Below are 19,136 nucleotides of genomic sequence, written 5' to 3'. Positions count from 1 at the left end.
TAGCTCACCTGCCCTCTGCTCTGGTCTCCACCTCTTTTTGCTTTGATGCAAGTGACAAGTCTGAAGCAGTTTAAGCCAGACATAGCCTATTGGCTCATTCACTGAAGAGCAACCCCCCTGTCCCTTTCCTTTCTCTGCCTCTTGTCCCTGATCCCAGCAGGTGTCCTGGCCCTGCTGCTTTACCAGGTGGAACCAACCCCCTTGTCAACCTGACACTGGCTGCTTCCCACCATCTGCAGCATGCTGCACCTCTTTAACTCTCTGGGTCCCTTTCCCCGGCTGCTGGAGACCTGGCTCTGGCCCAGTCCCATTATGAACTGGGATGTCCAAAATGTCATCAGTCATGTTCTGGAGTTGTGCCCCATTGGGCTGTAGGCCAGCACTGCTGGTCACAATGGGTTTGGGGTTAAAAGGGTGTTGGGGATATGGTTACTTAATGTTGGAGCTGCCATCCTGAGGTTCTTGCCCACCAGGCAACGTGATATCTTTTCAAAAAGTGTGAGAATTTCCTGTGGGGGCCTGGAGTGAAGAAACTCTCAAACCAACACGCAGTCCCCTCTCCCTTTCCTAGGCACCCCTCACTTGTGAAGGGCAGACTTGGGGGCCTGTCCTGGCTAGCTGTGTCCCAGCTCAGCTGCAAGCTCCCCAGCCACCCACCTCCTTTTAGTCCCAGCCTGTCCTGGATCTCTGCACTTGGGGCACAAGCCAGGGTGACACCCATTTCCTGGCAAGTTCTTTCCTTCCTGCAAGTCGCTACCCGCCACGGGAGAGATGACTGCTGGAAGGCCCGCCCCTTAGTCCAGAGGCCGGCTCTGGATTGGGTTCTGAGAGGGGCGAGCAACAGACAAGTCCCCGCCCCGTCCAGGTTCCACAAGCTTTGTGGCCGCCTGCTGGTTTTTGCTGGTTTTTGCGGGGTGGGGAAGGCGTGGTCTCCCAGTGTCATGGGGCTGGGGCTAGGCGGGGCGCTTCACTAGCTCAGCGGAGCAGGATGGCGGCGGAGTGGGACGGCGAGGGGCGCGCGGCGGCTCGGCCTCTGCTCACCGACTATTACCAGGCCACCATGGCGCTGGGCTACTGGCGGGCAGGCCGGGCGCTCGACCCCGCCGAGTTCGAGCTTTTCTTCCGCCGTTGCCCATTCGGCGGTTCCTTCGCCCTGGCCGCGGGCTTGCGCGACTGCATGCGCTTTCTGCGCACCTTCCGTCTTCTGGACGCAGGTAGCCACGCGCCCAGCGAGGCCCTCGCGACCTTACAGGACAGTCCCATTCCCACCAGAAGCCCCACACCCCTCCACAACCCCGCGAGACCCCCTGCTGCACAAGTGCCTCTGTCCTCCCCAGACGTGCAGTTCCTGGCCTCCATGCTGCCCCCAGACACGGACCCTGCGTTCTTCAAGCACCTTCGGGCCCTTGACTGCTCCGGGGTGACCGTGCGAGCCCTTCCTGAGGGCTCCCTTGCTTTCCCAGGCGTGAGTGCGGGTGGAGGGGTGGAGGGGGTGACCGGAGGTGCGGAGGTGCGTCGGCCAAATGGAGTTGACTACCCTCCCCGCAGGTTCCGCTGCTTCAGGTCTCAGGGCCGCTCCTTCTGGTGCAGCTGCTGGAGACGCCGCTCCTCTGCCTGGTCAGCTATGCCAGGTGGGACCTGAGTCTCCGTGGAAAGCCCCAATAGGCCTAGCCCCTTGGATAGAGCGCTGGACTGAGATCCTTGGAGGGCTGGCCTCCAGGAGGGACTGTGGGAGGGCTGAGGTGGAGCTCTGGATTGGAACTCCAGGCCCCAAGTAACAGCCTACTTGGGTAGCTTCCTAACCCTCACTCGGGTTCCCTGGCCTGTCACTTGCCACAGTCTGGTCGCCACCAACGCAGCCCGGCTTCGCCTGATTGCAGGGCCAGATAAGCGACTGCTGGAGCTTGGCCTGCGGCGTGCTCAGGGCCCAGATGGGGGTCTGACGGCCTCCACCTACAGCTACCTGGGCGGTGAGAATGGGGGAGGCAAGGGCTGGGAAGGAGCAAGCCCCACCACCGCCCAGAGCCCACAAGCCTGCCTGACTTCTCTGCCCAGGGTTTGACAGCAGCAGCAACGTACTTGCTGGGCAGCTTCGGGGTGTGCCGATGGCTGGAACCCTGGCCCACTCCTTCATCACTTCATTTTCAGGCAATGAGGTGCCCCCTGACCCGGTCAGTACCTCTTCCAACCCTGCTGTACTTCAGAGGGCAAACCTCAAGACCGACCAACCCTTGTCCCTGTAGGGGTGGGCTGGGCCCCGCTGCCTGTACACAGATGCCACCTCAGGAAGCTGGCACGCTGGTGGCATCACCTTTGTCCTCAGGGCAGGGTATATCAGCCACTCCCAAGCTCACACTGCCCACAGGGTCTATCCTTCACTGACCTGTCTCTGCAGATGTTGGCTCCAGCTGCTGGCAAAGGCCCCAGGGTGGACCTGGTTGCCAGTGTAAAGTTGTGGCTGGAGCGAGTGTGTGCACACCTGGGGCTGGGGTTGCAAGAGCCCCACCTGGGGGAGCAGGCAGCTTTTGTGGCCTATGCTCTGGCCTTTCCGCGGGCCTTCCAGGGTCTCTTAGACACCTACAGTGTGCGGAGGTAAGCTGCAGGCTTTCCCCAGGGGTTGGCCTGGCAGAGCAGCTGCAGCCCCTAACCCTTTGTTTATGCCTGCAGGAGTGGTCTTCCTAACTTCCTGGCAGTAGCCCTGGCACTGGGGGAGCTGGGCTACAGGGCAGTGGGTGTGAGGCTGGACAGTGGTGACCTACTTCAGCAGGCTCAGGAGGTCCGCAGGGTCTTCCGGACCACTGCTGCCCAGTGAGTCCCCCGCCGGGGGACATGCCTTGTAGGAGGCCCTGTGGGGAGCTGGGAGATGGGGTGTAGGGGCAGGGAGGAACAGTGGTTTTTTCCCCACAGCGAAGGCTTTGGGTCTTGTTTTAGGGGCAACAGAGCAGGCCCCGAAGGGAGGCATGAGGTGGGTCTACCAGGGTCTCTGAAGCTAAGGACCAATGTGAATGTGACTGACTGGGGGTGGGAGGGAAGCCCAGGTAAATCGGGAAGGTCTAAGGGGCTGTCCCCAAATCCCATCACACACAGGTTCCAGGTGCCCTGGCTGGAGGCTGTCCCCATCGCTGTCAGCAACAATATTGATGAGGAAGAGCTGGCCCGATTGGCCCAGGAGGTGGGGTGGAAGTGGGTAGATGGAGGGTGGTCTGAAGGGTCCTGTAACCCTATAGGTCCTGGCTGGGCTCCTTTCTACCTCTTCCCCTCAGGGCAGTGAGGTAAACGTCATTGGCATTGGCACCAGTGTGGTCACCTGTCCCCAACAGCCTTCCCTTGGCTGCGTCTACAAGGTGGGGACAGTGTCTGGGCCAAGGTTGGGTGGGTCCAGGAGACTGTGGCAGGTAGAGGATAGGGGTCCAGCTGTCCCAACACTGTCTCCCTGCAGCTGGTATCTGTGGGAGGTCAACCTCGAATGAAGCTGACCGAGGACCCTGAGAAACAGACGTTGCCAGGGAGCAAGGCTGCTTTCCGGCTCCTTGGCTCTGATGGTGAGCCCCTTCCTGTCCCTGGGGCTCTTCTTCAAGGCCCCAGATCCCCACCACACCTTTGTTATTCTTGCCCCCCACCCACACAGGGTCCCTGTTGATGGACCTGCTTCAGTTGGCAGAAGAGCCACCGCCCCAGGCTGGGCAGGAGCTGAGGGTTTGGCCTCGAGGGGCTCAAGAGCCCTGCTCCGTGAGGCCCGCCCAGGTGGAGCCCCTGTTGCGACTCTGGCTGCGCCTGGGAGAGGTGACTGCTCCTCACACTTTGAGTCCAGCTGAGACCTGACCCCCAGCCACGCTCAAGCCCTGCTTCTACCTCTCTCCTGCAGCTGTGTGAGCCGCTCCCGTCCCTGTCAGAGTCCAGAGCCTTTGCCCAGCAGTCCCTTAGCCGCCTCAGCCCTGCGCTCAGACGGCTGCAGAGCCCTGCACTGTACCAGGTGGGCAGGAGGCCTGTGGGTGGGCAGCCCTGTGTAGGTACACCCCACCCTTCACCATCCACCTGCCAGCCCCCTCCTGTCTCCTGCAGGTTGCTCTCTCTGAAAAGCTTCGGGCCCTGGTGGACAGTCTGAGTGCTGGAGGCCTCCTGTGAGATTCCCGGGGTCGGGGGGGTGCTGCCCGGAAACAACATGGATCTTTCACTGTCCCTACAACTTGTCACGTGTCATTCATTCATTCAGCCTGCTTCTCTCTTGGTCTGGGGGCTGGGCTGGAGTCAGGAATGTGGAGGTCACCTGGAGCACCCCAGGCTCAGGGGCTGGACCAGAGCTGAGGCTGGAGCTGAGGGAGGGCTTTGGTGTCTACCTCAAAGTTGGAGGAATTACTGTGGAAGGCCTTTCCTGCCAGAGGGCAGACGGGGGAGAGGGGCATCAGACAGTCCAAGCATGGCTCTGTCTCCCACACCTGCTGAGGTCACTGTCCCTGGGCTCAGAAGCAGTAGGGATGTCTCAAGCCTCCCCAGCCAAGGAGAGCCCAGGTGTCCCCTGCTATTGCATGATCCTAGCAAGTGTCACAGACCAGCCAGGGTCTGGCCTTGGGACCTCAACTCCTGACAGCAGCTGGGAAAGGGGAAGGAGGAGGGGCAAAGCTGAAGCTCCGTGGGGGCTTGTCTTGCCTCTGCTCAGCAGGTTGGTGACCTCAAAACTGTTTGGGAGGGGTGCTCCAGGCTTGACAGCAGGGCACGGGGCCTGGGCCTCTCCCATCCGGCTGCTTGAGGTACACAGGCCAGTGAGGGAGTGGGGAGAATGCTGAACCACCTGGGGTTCTTCCAGGAGCACTGCCACCTGCCCAGGCACTCTGCCAGACCAGCTTATCCGGCTCCCCAGGCTCTGGGTTGGGCAGCACCCATTGTGTGATTGGGTGAAGATGGAGGGTAGGGATTTAGGGCAAAGGCCTTATCAGGCCAGTTCTGAGAAGCATGAGCCTGGAGAGAAATATGGACTCATACCCTGGGCAGCACAAATGACACCCAGGCACCCAAGGCACTAGTGATCTCAGCCCTGTACTCCTAGGAGCCAGCCCAGGGGTCACTATGTCAGAAGTAGCAGGACCCAGAAGGGCCCATCCCAACGGTGGTGGGCAAGAGGCTGCCACTTGTCCTATCTCCTCTGCTCCGTAACAGGGAGCAAACTCTCCCCCAGCGCAGACGGTGACAGCACCCATCAGTGCCTATCCCCAGATGCTTGACTAGGTTGAAATGCAACAGACCAGCCCAGGCCCGACCCGCTGGGACCTCACCAGGGATGTCTTCAGCTACCCTGGCAAGAGGGGTCAGACGTTGGGGTTAAGGATCCTTCTCTATTCTTTCTGGATCCATAGTCTCCTAGGGCCCCGGTGGGCAGAGCTAGATGACAGACACCCAGGCTTCAGGCTGGCTGCTCTCCTCCAGCAAGGGAGCCCTTCACAAGCCAAGCAGCTCGGCGTTCCCCAGCCACTCCAGACACATGCTCATGCATGCATACACGCACGCGCCACCACACACCACACCTGTCCGTGGGCCCGCCCGGGGCCTGCTTCTAGGTCAAGCTTGGACAGGATTTCCTGGGAGGAGCAGTAGCAAGTGCTGCTAGTCGGGTACTATGGCTGGGGGCATGTGGGGACTTGACTGGGGGTACCCCATGGGAACCCTAACCCTGACAGCTCTAGCTGAAGGAATACGGTCCGGCCAGAGGCAGCCTCTGGGACCCCCTTCCACAGGCCCTCAGCCTGAGTCCCAGGAGCTTGGATCTCAGGCTGAGCTGCAGGACCAGGTACCCACTGATTCTGAAACTGAGCCTGGAGGTGGGACCACTGACCCCATAGCTGGCCGTGAGCCCTGCTCCCCACACAGTGCCCAGGAGCCAGCCCCAGAGGGGCCCCAGCAGGTGAGTGCTGAGGGATCGGGCACTGTGGGGACCACGGGGAGCACAGCTCCTCTTCCAGGTCACCCAGACACTAGATGGAAAGCGGTGCTGTAACTGGGGAAGGTGTCTAGGATAAAATGGGCTGAGGAGCAATACAGGGGCTCAGGGTTTTACAGCCAAGCTTGGAGGCTGGGGAGGAGGCTGGGAGAGGATTGGAGACTTCATACACCCCCCACCCTGCCCTAGGCCTTCCAGAGTTCCTGGGAGGAGGGTGCTCTCTCTGACCTTGCACTCTACACGGCTGCCTGCTTGGAAGAGGCTGGCTTTGCAGGGACCCAGGCCACAGCACTCACCCTGTCCTCAGCCTTGGAGGCCCATGGGGCACAACTGGGAGACCAGGTCAGCCCCCACTCCCTCCCTACTCACACTGGGGTGTTGGAGCCTGCAGCTGGCAGGCTGCCCCCTTCAGGCTGTTTCTGCTGGTTGGGGGTGGGATGTTGGCAAGAGGGTCACAGTGAAGAGTGGAGTTCTGGCCGCTGACACCTGCCCCCTCCACCCAGGTGCATGCCCTGGTGCGTGGGCTGCTGGCACAAGTGCCCAGCTTGGCAGAGGGGAGGCCACGGCGGGCGGCCCTGCGGGTACTGAGCGCACTGGCCCTGGAGCATGCGCAGGATGTGGTGTGGGCGCTGTTGCCACGATCCCTGCCTCCAGATCGGTAACCTGACCCGTCTGCTCCCCTGCGGCCCCACACGCGGCTTCCTTCCCCCTTCCTGCTTGGCCATCTGGCTCTGCAATAGGCAGGCTTTTAAGGGAACAGAGCCTTGGAATTCCCTCCCCTGCTTTCCATCCATTCCACCTTACCATTCTGTGAAATCCCGCTGCCCTTCTGTCTTGGGATCCCAGATGATGGAAGTCCTTTGTGGGGTCACCTTGTCTCTCCTGAGGATCGAGGGTTGTTCCACGAAATACCTGGTGTTGTGCTCTGGGGTGGGTGAGCAAGCAGAGTGGCTTCGGCTCAGGGATGCCTCTAGTTATTGGTTTAATTTGCTCCAGGAGAAATCATCTTTGGTTTTATTCTCTATGAGCTATTGTGTAAATAGAAAGAACCGGGTGTGTTTCACTGTCATGCCCGACAGGGCTCCAAAGTGCATCCCAACCCCAAAGTCGTTGTGGCTTATTTTGTTTCTTTGGGAGGGCAAGGGATGGTTTACTCTCCCCTTCCTGGCCCCAGCCTGAGGACCCCCGCAGCCACTCAGCACTGGCCCTGCACCCAATTTTTGTCTCACATCCTGTCACCCTGTGCCCCCAGGGCGGTGGCAGAACTGTGGCGCAGCCTCAGCCGGAACCAGCGTGTGAACGGACAGGTGCTGGTGCAACTGCTGTGGGCGCTGAAGGCAGCAGCAGGGCCCGAGCCCGAGGCGCTGGCGGTGAGTAGCTCCACCAGCACCAGCAGGAGGCCAGTCTGGCTGCCCTGGCTGTGAGTCAGCCCACAGGTTCGCACTTGAGTCAGGATATCTTGCAGAATATCACATGGGTGTCCTAGGCTTTGTCCTCGTCCTGTCTGCGGAGCACCCTCCTCCCCGGTGCCTGATACGGTCCTGGGCACTGCTCAAGCCTGGGGGACCACTTGCTCCACAGGCCACGCGGGCTCTTGGGGAGATGTTGGCGGTGTCTGGCTGTGTGGGAGCCACGCGAGGATTTTACCCACACCTGCTGCTTGCGCTGGTCACACAGCTACATGAACTGGCTCACGGGGCACGCTCTCCTGACAGCCCTAAGGTTTGGGCCCCGTCCCACCGAGGGCCACCACACAGCCATGCCAGGTGAGGAGAGACACTGAGGTAAGGGGATGCTCAGCGCCTCCTGGGCCCTCACTGTTCGCTGAACGCTGCCCCTACCTCCAGCTGTGCGGTGGAGGCCTTGAAGGCCCTGCTCACCGGGGATGGTGGTCGCATGGTGGTCACCTGCATGGAGCAAGCAGGAGGCTGGAGGAGACTGGTGGGAGCCCACACACACCTAGAGGGTGTCCTGCTGCTGGCCAGGTGAGGAGGGGCCTCAGGACTGCACACCGAGGTGGCTTCCTGTTGGCCAGGTTCAAGGCAGGGGTATAAGGAGGGTGGGTGAGGCCCCACGTGGAGGGAGACCTCCCATTTACCCCACCCTCAGTGCCATGGTGGCACACGCCGACCACCACCTTCGAGGCCTCTTCGCAGATTTGCTTCCCCGGCTGCGCAGTGCCAACGACCCGCAGCGCCTCACCGCGATGGCCTTTTTCACAGGGGTGAGTCCTCTTCCGGAAGGGCGGTGAGGGATGAGGGATGATCCTTACTTGAACCCTGCGCGGGGACTGAGAGCCCTGCTGACTGTGTGTTCCTTCCCTAGCTGTTGCAAAGCCGGCCCACGGCACGGCTGCTGCGGGAGGACGTCATCTTGGAGCGGCTTCGAACCTGGCAGGGCGACTCTGAGCCCACAGTGCGTTGGCTGGGCCTGCTAGGCCTTGGCCACCTTGCCCTGAATCAAGGGAAGGTGAGGACAGGGTCAGGGCGGGGCCAGGGCAGGTCTGCCAGGGGTTGGCCACTAGTCCCTGTCTCTGCAGGTGCGGCATGTGAGCACGCTGCTGCCGGCACTCTTGGGCGCACTGGGCGAGGGCGACGCGCGGCTCGTGGGTGCAGCGCTGGGTGCACTGCGGAGGCTACTGATGCAAAGGCGAGCTCCGGTGCGGCTGCTGAGCCGGGAGCTCCGGCTACGCCTCCCGCCGCTGCTGGACGACGTGAGCAAGGCCCCGCCTCCTCCATCCACCCGTCCCTTCAGGCCCCGTCCCGCAGTCTCCGCCCCTCCCCCAGGCTCCCTGCACGCTCCCGCCGCCCTGACTCCAGAGGCACCCCAGTCAGCGCCCTCAGACCCTCTCCTTCCTTGCTCCACCTGACCACCCCCTCACTCTTGAACCCCTCTCCCTCTCCATCCGCCTGTGTCCTCCCATGCAGGCCCGGGACTCAGTTCGCGCCTCGGCTGTCGGGCTCCTGGGGACGTTGGTGCGACAAGGCCAGAGTGGGCTCCGTGTGGGGCTCCGCGGTCCCCTGCGGAAGCTCATACTACAGAGTCTCGTGCCGCTGCTGTTGCGCCTTCACGACCTCAGTCCGGACGCTGCTGAGGTCAGCTGCCCCTCGCGTCTCATCCCTATCTCATCCAACTGTGTCTCCCTACTCCCACCCTGTTGCCTCGCCGAAGGTTAGGTCAGGGACACCCACAGTGACCTCACGGGCTCCCAGGTTCCTAGTCTTCCCCTGGGCTGCTGTACCCAATCCCCTGCCTTGGGCTCTTCCAACGCTCCTAGTCACAACCCTTTCCCCTCTACCTGGTGCCACTTCCGGGGTCCCTAACCCCGCTCCCTTTCCCTATGCCAGAGCTCGGAGTGGACGCTGGCCCGCTGTGACCAGGCTCTTCGCTGGGGCCTGCTGGAGGAGATGGTCACTGTGGCCCACTATGACAGTCCTGAGGCTCTAAGCCGTGTCTGCTGGCGCCTGGTAGGTCGAGAAGCACAGTGATGGTGAGGGGGTGTGGTCCCCTGCCTCCAAAACAAGTCTCTACCCCGTAGGAACCTGACCATCATGCTCCTGGTGGGGCAGGTGCATGACCTCGCTCCATATTGCCCAGCCCTCAGGCTCCTCAGGAGACCCCAACCCCAAGATTCACCTCTGCAGTTTTGGCCCTCCTTCCTGCCACAAACCCTTCTGTTCCCAGGTTCGGCTATACCCCAACCACCTGCCCTGCTTCCTGAGCCAGACGCAGGGCTATCTGCGGAGCCCTCAGGACCCCCTGCGGCGCGCTGCCACTGTGCTCCTAGGTAACGCAGACCATCTCACCCAGGGCTCTATGAACTGGACCCTTCCCTCTCCTCTGGGACATGCAGCCGGAACTCGGGGTTTGCTTTGTCCAGGCTTCCTGGTTTATCACGCAAGTCCCAGTGGAGTCAGCCAGGAGCTGCTGGATTCCCTGTTCCAGGGTGAGGACTCAGCATGGCAGAGCCCGAGGTCCTGAAGGGGTGGCGGGTGCTAGGACCGAGTGGATGCTGGAGGGCCAGGACTCTGACGCTGGCATCCCGAGTGACCTTCCCTCCCTCCCTGAACCCTGTGTGTGTGCACAGACCTAGGGCAGCTGCGGAGCGACCCCGAGCCGGCGGTGGCCGCGGCGGCGCACGTGTCTGCCCAGCAGGTGGCGCTGCTGACCCGTTCGCAGGACCGACGACGCGGTCCTCGCTTCCTGCGCCTCCCTTGGCGTCGCGCCCGCTCAGTTCAGCCCGCGCCTCTCTACGACGACAGCCCGTTCCAGCGTAGGAGACTTGCAGGCCGCTGGGGCAGCTCGGGAACCCACTGAGCCCAAGCTAGGGCCCTCGGACCAGCGTCTGACGGGGGCACTGACCCACACAATCCTCAGTCCCCACGATGGCAGATCTGCAAAGGGTACCCTGGGCCTGGAGCTGGAAGCCATCCACTTGCTCTGGGACTCTTCTCCAGAGATCACCACGTGACAGAGAGGGACAGCTGGTACCATTTCACCCTGAGTTCCTCCCCTCTCGAATCCCTGGGTCCATCTGTCCCCTGCCAGGCCTATTTTCCTAGTCCCCTGGAGTGTGCCCTGTCCTAACTTTGGCTTGGCCTCTGGCCTAGAGGACATCTGGCCTCTTAAATGGGGGTCTGGTAGGGACACTATGGAGCCACACACCACAGGCTGTCCTGCCCCTTCCTGGACTCTGCCTTCGCCCACCACAGCAGACCAGCCCTGCCGGCAGTCATCACCCTCTCCTTACCCTGTCCCTATTCCTGATTGCTGTCCTGGTTTATGTCCTCTCTGCCCTCCTGCCCACACCTGCTGTCCACCTCCAGGGGCCACCCACCCCTACCCCACCTGACAGTGGGCTTCTCTGGAAGGCTCCCCTGATGACCCGTCCTGAGGACAGCACAGGGGGATTACCCTTATGGGCTGAGGGAACCTTCTTCCTCAGCGAGGCTTACACACGCAGGTGTCTTTCCCTCAGGGACAGGGATGGGGTCCTGCCCTTTCCCCAGCTCCCTGGCTCCACCCCACCCATAGGACAGCGTTTACAATAAACACGTGGCTCACAGGGTGGGTCTGACTGAGAGTGCCAGCAGGAGAGCTAAGGAGCAGGCAAGGCCAGTGCAGCCAGATGGCAGAGCCACTGGCCCCGCCCAGGGAAGCCCTGGGGCCAGAGCTCTTGGGACTGGCCTCACGGTCAGGCTGCGTTGTAGGGTCAGGCCAATGTGTGAGTCTTTGCAGACCCAGGGCGAGGGTCAGTGAATCAATCTGGATCCTCCAGAGCAGATGCTGAAAGGGATCACAGGCAAAAGATGTGTCAAAGGAAAGGCCGGAGAGCCTGGGAGGCGCCAGATCTGGTGACCGAGAGGGAGGGAAGAAAAAGCGTCTGTGTGGGAGCTGTGGACATCCATGCTGGCCTTCAGGAGCTTTCAAGCTGGTCAGCCATGTGCAGGGTGAGTGTCAGAACAAAACCCAAATGGATCCCCTCAGGAACAGTGCCCCCCAAAGCAAGCCTGGCCTCCCCATCTTCCTTGCAACCCAGGAGCAGATCCCAGGATGGGCATGTGACACTCTCCCTCCAAGCACAGGCTAATCTGCACCCCAGAGCACAGCGTGTCCATGGGCAAGCCCTACGGTGCTGCACAGCCACCCTCAGGTTGGGGCTCCGACGGGGAAGCAGCTGTGGTGAGCAGACAGCACCCATCACCCTACCTGTGGTACACCCCTTTGCAAGCTGCTCGGAGCCAGGCTGTCTTGCCCAAACATCTGCCTGTTGTAGACCTGGGTCCACCTCCTGCCATGGCCCTGGCCCAGGAGCTGGCAGCCATGCGTACTCCCTGGTGTGGTGTGAGGTTCAAGTGAAGTACACACAGCCCTGGAAGTGTGCCTCTGCCCTGGGACTTTGTCACAGTTCCAGGGAAGCTGCAGGTGGCCAGGTGGCTTGGGCCCTCTGTGAGGACACCTCAGCTCCAGCCCTCAGGGGACCCATCCTCTTCACCCACAGAAAAGTCCACTCATGATTAATCTTCCACCTGGGGGTTGGGCTTAGAGGGCCAGGGGACAGCTGCACCCTGACACATGTACACCCTCTCCCCTTTTCACATAAGGCCCTGCCATAGGCTAGCCAGGCTTTATTTATTTATTTGTTTTTGGTACTGGGGGTTGAACTCAGGGGTGCTTCACCACCGAACCACACCCCCAGCTACTTAAGTTGCTGAGGCTGGCTTGGAACTTGTGATCCCCCTGCCTCAGCCTCCAAGTTGCTGGAATCACAGGCCTGTGCCACCATGCCCGGCTAGCCAGCCTTACTCTGGTGTTAAAATGCTCTTACACAGGTCTTGTTGCTATGTACCTCATTAATGGTCCCATATCCAAGAGCCAACTGTTGGACCCTCCAAATGGGGCTTCGGTAGGCTGGCAGGACCGCCTGTCACCTGGTCTTGGGGGTCTTTGGCCTCAGGAGCAGTGCTGCAATGCCTGCTTAGTCAGTGCTTTCCAAGGCCTGGGCTGTTCCCATCCCGTTCACCAGGTTTTGCTTTCAAGTTCCAGAACAGGGTTTCCAAAGGGGGACCATGGGCCCAAGAGTCATTGAGCTGCTCTGCTGTGTGGAGGCTGAGTTTTAGGTTTGTATAACCTGGATAGGAGATGTCTGAGGTGCACTGATTGGGTTTTCTTGGGGGTCCAATGTCCCAGCATGGCAGAACCTACTCTTTTCTCCTTAGCAAGTCGTGCAAGTGCATGTCAACATGCATGCCAGGACAGAGGGGTGCTGCAGCTCCCTCTCCTCCCACCAGTGTGAGTGAGCCTGTGCTGTGCTGCGGACTGTGGACTTGCCAATAAAGACACTCACCTGGCATCCCAGGTCCCGGGGCACCCATAGTACCTGGCCACATCAACCACACGTTTCACTCTAGCCGTGGGTGCCATGGGCTGCTGATCCCCTGGGAAGAATCCCCTGCCTGTGCTCTGAGACCTGCTGAATTCCCAGGGATCTGAACATGGGGACTAGGAGGCCTCCGATCTGCAGAGATTCCTACCTATGAGCAAAGGTGTTTCTTTAGGACAAGTCACCCTTACCTCTCCAGGACCTTCCTTGTGGTCCCAGGAGTCCTGGGTCTCTTGGGCCTGAGCCACAGCTGCATCCCTGTGTCCCAGCCTATGGGCTGAGAAGGGGCCTGCTCCTGTCAGCAAGGTACCCCAAGTTCCCTAAAGCAAGGCAGCCATTCCCTGTGCCTCAGGAACAGACCACCCTGTGGAACTGACTCCCCTAAACTGCTCTGCTTTCCTTTCACAGGCAACCAAGCAGGTTGGGGAGGCTGGGGATGTGGCCATGTCCAAACTCCTCCCCTGGCAGGAGCAAGACCATGGGGGGTACCTGCATTTGGCCCACATGTGCCTTCTGGTTCTGTTTGGGCATGGTCCCCACCCTACCCATCCTTTTGAGGACTCAGGACCCTCAAAAACAGAACTGTTACCATTCTTTCCTTTGTACATCATATTTATTGAGTTTTCCCAACTCCCAGGCCTTTGAGTGAGCTGGCCCTGTAGTTAAATGGGCTTTCAGCCTTCCTAGGGCTGGCAGGGGTAGTGCCTGGCTGGAGAGCTGCCCAGCGTGCAGGTTAACGGGGCTCCTGATGTAGCCCCGACAGCAGGGTCAGGGAGGCATAGAGCGCACACGTGGGGCCCTGGGCCTGAGGTTCCCAGCACACATGGGGGGCGCCCACCTGCAGCACCAGGCCACATTCCTCCAGCAGGGTCCACCCTGGGGCCTCCTTGCCCCAGCTACTCCCAAGGAGCCCAGGGGGCAAGGACATAGCCTTCTGCTCCTGCCAAGGGGTGCTCTGCTGCAAGAGGTGCTCCACCTGCAGGAGGGTAGGAGGTTATGGGTGGAAGAGCTAGTCCTGAGTCCCTGGGCATGCACTGCCCTTACAGGTGTCCCAGGGCCTATTCCAGCCCCCATGCTGTGCCCTCTCACCAGCTTGAGCTGCTCCAACAGGGTCCCTGTCTCCAGCAAGTCAGCCAGCAGCTCACGCTGCGTTTCACTCAGCACTGGGGAGAGACATGGTCTGAGAGGGGGCTCAGGGAGGCCTAGTGGGGAACCTAGTCCTTCTCTCTGTCCCATATCTACTCCCCAGAGGTCACTCACCCGTCAGCGCCCCCAACAAGTAGAAGACAGGGGCGGCAAGTTCTGGCACAGGCATCCTGGAGGGGAGCACCAGGCACTCCAGGACAGCACCTGCTGGACCATCCAGCTGCTCCACGTGCCCACCATAGCACAGGCCCTGCTCCAGCTGGGGCACAGACAGGGGGCATGAGCTGGGCTGGCTGGGCAGAGCCTTCCACCCCCTACAGCCCTACTTACTGAGGACTCTAAAGCTTGCAGGGCCAGCGGGTCCTTCAGGATCCTCCCCAGGGCCCCCAGCAGCTGCTGTCTCAGGTTCTTTTCCATGTGCTCCAGTTCCTCAGAGGCAGCCTGCACCTCTGCCCGCAGGCCCTGGAAGTCTTCAGTGACAACCAACTCTTCAAGCGGCCCATCTATGGGGACAGAGAGCTGGCACTTCCTGGTGCCCACAGAGCCCTGGAGAGCCCTGGACAGGGAGGGCACACCCAAGTAGCAGAAGCAGAGCCCACAGGGGTCCAAGAGCTATCACAGTGCACACACCTGACAGGAACTTGAGGCGGTCGTGGATGGACTCTAACACAGAGGAGAGTCTGAAGGCTTGCTTCAGTGAGCTGCCTGCCCCTTGGGGAGGTTGGTGGCCTGGGCAGAGGTGTGAGGACAGGGGAGGGAGGACAGCATGGCTTAGTGCCGGAGTAGGTCCCCGAGCCAGAGAGGGCCGAGGCCTTCCTCCCAACACTGGCAGCCAGAGCAGTGTGAGACCACAGAGGCCGTGACGCCGGGATGTGACCCCTGTGTGTGCATGTGAGGAGGCTGCCCAGCACCACGGGTCCTGAACACAGGAGAAGGCCTTAATAGCAAAGGAAGGGTTCTCCCTTTGGACAGACAGGGCTCACCTTTGGGGGCCCGTGGGAAGGTCCTCTGCTTCTCATCCGGGAAGAAGAGTATGTCTGGCGATGGGTGGGAGCAGAGAGGGGAAGGAGGTCACCAGGATCCCCTCCTGAACAGGCCCCCTCCCCAGGTGAGGCCTTGCCTCAGTCTTCCACACACCAGAGCCCTGGGAGGTTGAGCAGCCAGATGCCTGCAGCCGCCCTCCCTGCAGCTGGTGGCCTCCCAAGGCCTTCCACCTCTCCATGGCGTCTGGGCCCAGAGACATCCCCAGCTCTACTGACCCCAGTCAGAGCCAATGATGAGTTGGGCCACTCGAAATGCAAGGGTGCTGCCTGCGGGGACGGTGACCGTGTTCTTCCGGCTCAGGTGGCCCTGGCTCTCACCCTGAGGGATGAATAGACATAGCAGGACTGGGCCCTAGGTGTGGGGACGTGGGGTGTGGTGTGGGCTGGGTGCTAGTAACAAGTTTGCTACAGGTGTCAGCCAACCCAGGCTTTGGGGAGCCCTGGGTCAAGCGTGGGGCTGTGAACTGCTCCTGCAAGGCTCTTGGCAAAACCTTGCCTGCTGCCACCCTGCGTTCATGTCAGGCCAAGATGGGCTGAGGGCTGGCCACACACCTGAAGGCACATGTTTCCAGGCAGTGCAAACTGGCCCGAGCCCTCCTTCTTGTGGGTTTGGGTGACCTTCACCTCTTCCTGGGTCTGTAGCACCTCCGTCACCACATACACATTGTCCCTGCGATTCCTCAGCTGCTGCAGGATCTTGTGCTCGGGCTGCCGCAGGCGCCTGCAGGAAGCTCACTGGGGTATGTCCACCACAGACTGGTCTCCCCACTGCCCCACGATGGGTGGGGTGAAGTGGCAAGGGCATCTGGGAGTCTGCAGATGCCAGGCATGGGTACCCTTCCTGGGTACTCCCAACAGTGTCTAGGTGGGTGTGAAGAGGAGGGATGAGGTCCAACAGGAAGAAGTGGACACATGGGACCCTGGGGCACCCGCTAGCCTTTCTCTCCTCTACACTGAGCCTGAGGCTCAGTTTGATCCCCAGGTCCCTGCCTTCATGATATGTCCTTGCAACTGAGGTCTGGGTGACGGTGCCGCCTCCTTCCCTGGCAGCCCACCATGGCCTCAGTGCTCCCTTGCCTCTTAGACTCTCCTTGCTGGCACCCAGGCACGACCTTGGGATTCTCCTGATGTCCATGACCCTGTGGCCTCCCCATATGTGTGGCTGCACAGGGTCAGGGACCTCAGTCCCTCCAGAGCTCACCTCTCCTGTTGCATGATCTCCCAAGTGTTTGGGTCCACACGCAGCGTGCACACGTTCATGGAAGCACTGGAGCTGCCGGACACTGCAGCTCCACCCGAGATCTTCCCTTGTCCCAGGGCTCCCAACTCCACACTGCCCTGCAGCTGGCCGTCCACAGCGTCATAGAAGTGGAAAGGGCCAGTACGCTCCAACTCTGAAGCAAGACCAGACCTGAGCATGGGGCCTGTCCCACCTGCTACTGTCCTGTCCCACCCCCAGGCAGTGGGACCTTTGAAAAGGCCAACCCTCTGCAAACAGGGCCAGAGGCCCAGAGCTGGTGAGCCTAGCAGGTGGCAGGTGTGGCCAGGCCACTCCTTTCTTCTCCCTGGATACCTGGTTCTGGGGCATCAGGCTCCAGAATGTCCTTGATTGACAGGTTGACACAGGTATAACGAGGTCTCCAGAACCAGGAGCTTGGGGACTTCCTACTCAGCAGTCTGTAAGGCTGGTAGCTGGTAGAGCTCCGAAGACTGTCCACTGGGATGAGCTCCCTGCTGTGGTCCAGCTCCCGGACCACGCTCCGGACCAACCCCTCAAAGGCTGAAGGCATACTCCTGAGAAGGGTATTGGTTGAGTTTGTGCTTGAATGCCTCCGGAACCTGGGACCTCAGTCCCTCCAGAACTAGTCCTGAGACCCTGAGGCTGGGAGAAAGCTCCTGCCCCTGACCACTACTCAACCCATAGCAAAACAGTATCCACCCTGTCACCTGCTTGTCTACGTCTCTCCAGGGCCATGAGTACTCCAGGCAGGACCATCACTCATGACCCTCAGCAGGGTTCAAGCTATCCACATGGTCCTTTTGTGGCTACTGGGGCTACCTGTGTTGGAGGCAGCCCTAGTCCACCTGCTGAGGGTCACACAGCAATTAACCCGAATGGGTAGCACCTTCCTGTCTGAGGAGCACCAAGGGAAGAGGAAGGAGCAGGAGCCTCCGCCTCCAGGGCACTTGGCGGAGGGGTCCATGGCAAGGCCAGGCGGTCTCCCCATCCTGGCTGTGCCTCCTGGGCCTTCTCCCCAGCAGCTCCCTGAGCCACCTGTCTAGGGCCGAGACTTCAGGGGTCAGAGGGCAAAACAGGCCTGAGCCACACAGGCCACCTGGCCAGGGGGAGGGAGCCCGAGTCTCAGGACCTGCCAAAGTGGGAGGATGGGCCAGAAGCCCCTGCGGGCCACAGGGCCAGCGGGGTCTCAGTGCCTGGAGGGCCCACCTCGGGGTCCGGCGCAGACCCGGCCTGCAGGTCTGGAGCGCAGGGCTTCCGGGTAGGGCCGCACCCCGCCCGCGTGGGGCAGCGCCCGGAGGTGGACGGGGAGGCGCCGGTGAGCTCACCGTGGCCGTCGGGCCCAGGGGTCCAGCCAGATGCGAAGGGAGGCGGCGCGGCGGGCGGGCGGGGGTCTTGAGCTTGCTCAGCCCGGAGGGAGCCGCGGAGGGAGCCGCTGCCGGGAGCGCAGCGCAGGAGCCAAAAGCGAAACTGCGGCCGGCGGGCGACGCGGCTGCGTGCCCGGGGCGCCCTCCCGGAACCTCCCGGGACCCGCCCGCACCCCCTCCTCCCGCCGGCCGCGAATGGGCCGGCCCCGGCGGCGACACAGCATTCCGGCCGCACCCGCTTCTGGTACCCAGAACAGCACAGCGCCAAAATGTGGGCCCAGCGCCGGCGCGGAGGCGGTCCCCTGTAATGGCAGTGGCTTGGGAGGCTGAGGCAGGAGGATCCTAAGTTCAAAGCCAGCCGCAGTGAGGCCTTAAGCAACTCAGTGAGACCTCTCTCTAAATAAGATATTTTAAAAAGAGCGGGGGATGTGGTTGAGTGGTTAAGCACCTCTGGTTTCAATCTCGGATACCAATAAATGAATGAATGAATGGATAAATAAATAAGTAAAATCTGGGGCCACAGCAAAGGATCTGAAAGGCATTGCTCCAAACATGTACAAAATATACAAATCGCCAGCAAGCACATGAAAAGATGCTCAAGATCATCAGTCATCAGGGAAATGCAAATCAAAACCATGAGATATCACACCCACTAGGATGGCTGTCACAGAAAAGATTAATAAGTGGTGGGGAGAGTGGAGGTGCTGAAACCCCAGGGCAGACAGAGCCCCTTTCCAGTTCTACCTCCTCAAACAGGTGGACTTTGAGTTACCATGTGACCAAGTGATTTCACTCTTTTGGTACCTACCCAAAAGAACAGAAAGCAAGAGGTCAGAGACTTGTACACCAATGTTCACAGCAGCATTATTCATAGTAGTCAAAAAGTTCAGTTGCATACCAAAGTGCATAAATGCATTCTACTGTCATGTATAACTAAAAAAACAAATTTTAAAAAATTTAAAAAGTGTCATTTGTGAAAGGGAAGTGACCACAACACTCAGAGCAACCAAGAGATCTTTACTGCAGCAGTGCAACAGAGGAGAAGAGAGAGAGAGAGAGAGAGAGAGAGAGAGAGAGAGAGAGAGAGAGGGAAGCGCACACAAGAGAGACAGAGAAAGCAAGAGAGAGAGAAAGCAAGAGAGGGAGGGGCCGGCAGGAGGGAGTTTTTATAGCCCAAATCTAATGAGGTCTCTGGGTCTGCAAGCTGCCTTGTTGGCACAAGGGGGGTTACGTGTTTGGCCTTGAGCAGGGGGTTGAGTGTTCAGCCTTGAGCGGGGGGCTTGGGCGTTTGGGCTTGAAGCAAATAGTTGATAAAGAGCCAGACAGAGGGTTTGAGTGACCAGGTCACCCTGCAGCTGCCTTTGTTTGGCATGCCCTGCAGACAACTTACTCAGCCTGTCCTGCACCTGACATTCCTCCCTTTTTGTTTTTCTAAGTGACATGGGGGATGTCGTAAAGTCCTCCGGCTACTTCCTGCTTAATGGTGGAGGATGTTGGGCCTAGAAAGGGAAGTGGAAGAATGTTCGCC

At 60.4% G+C, this 19,136-nt stretch overlaps 3 protein-coding genes across 5 annotated transcripts; 2 read left to right on the top strand and 1 right to left on the bottom strand.

Annotated features, from left to right (window-relative positions):
- Positions 1–942: 942 nt before the first annotated feature.
- Positions 943–4,186, top strand: Naprt (nicotinate phosphoribosyltransferase). Of its 3 annotated transcripts, none has more exons than XM_076835686.1 (13): positions 943–1,214; positions 1,338–1,465; positions 1,549–1,631; positions 1,840–1,970; positions 2,056–2,171; positions 2,396–2,592; positions 2,668–2,808; positions 3,088–3,172; positions 3,264–3,344; positions 3,440–3,542; positions 3,629–3,744; positions 3,866–3,973; positions 4,063–4,186. In XM_076835686.1, exons 1-13 carry the CDS (start codon positions 989–991, stop codon positions 4,123–4,125), a joined length of 1,578 nt encoding a protein of 525 aa, XP_076691801.1. In that variant the 5' UTR covers positions 943–988; the 3' UTR covers positions 4,126–4,186. The 3 variants fall into 3 exon arrangements, with proteins under 3 accessions (XP_076691801.1, XP_076691800.1, XP_076691799.1); XM_076835685.1 differs by having other exon boundaries at positions 3,629–3,783; positions 4,043–4,186; XM_076835684.1 differs by having other exon boundaries at positions 944–1,214; positions 3,629–3,783.
- Positions 4,187–5,611: 1,425 nt separating this feature from the next.
- Positions 5,612–10,249, top strand: Mroh6 (maestro heat like repeat family member 6). The gene is made up of 14 exons (XM_076835793.2): positions 5,612–5,896; positions 6,122–6,274; positions 6,436–6,590; positions 7,185–7,302; positions 7,514–7,698; positions 7,780–7,917; positions 8,042–8,156; positions 8,258–8,401; positions 8,472–8,645; positions 8,860–9,027; positions 9,280–9,399; positions 9,617–9,719; positions 9,813–9,878; positions 10,020–10,249. Exons 1-14 carry the CDS (start codon positions 5,612–5,614, stop codon positions 10,247–10,249), a joined length of 2,154 nt encoding a protein of 717 aa, XP_076691908.1.
- Positions 10,250–13,421: 3,172 nt separating this feature from the next.
- On the bottom strand, positions 13,422–17,728 carry Gsdmd (gasdermin D). The gene is made up of 11 exons (XM_076835835.2): positions 17,570–17,728; positions 16,578–16,798; positions 16,206–16,398; positions 15,557–15,725; positions 15,221–15,323; positions 14,945–14,998; positions 14,592–14,690; positions 14,292–14,464; positions 14,076–14,220; positions 13,905–13,978; positions 13,422–13,791 (listed from the first exon to the last, which is right to left on the bottom strand). The coding sequence occupies exons 2-11, from the start codon at positions 16,792–16,794 to the stop codon at positions 13,549–13,551; spliced, it is 1,470 nt and encodes a 489-aa protein (XP_076691950.2). The 5' UTR covers positions 16,795–16,798; positions 17,570–17,728; the 3' UTR covers positions 13,422–13,548.
- Positions 17,729–19,136: the final 1,408 nt, after the last annotated feature.

The sequence above is a fragment of the Callospermophilus lateralis genome, chromosome 16, assembly GCF_048772815.1.
Source record: "Callospermophilus lateralis isolate mCalLat2 chromosome 16, mCalLat2.hap1, whole genome shotgun sequence".
In the NCBI taxonomy this organism is placed as follows: Eukaryota; Metazoa; Chordata; class Mammalia; order Rodentia; family Sciuridae; genus Callospermophilus; species Callospermophilus lateralis.
Note: the sequence above shows the minus strand (reverse complement) of the source record. Positions and strands in the feature narration are given on the sequence as shown.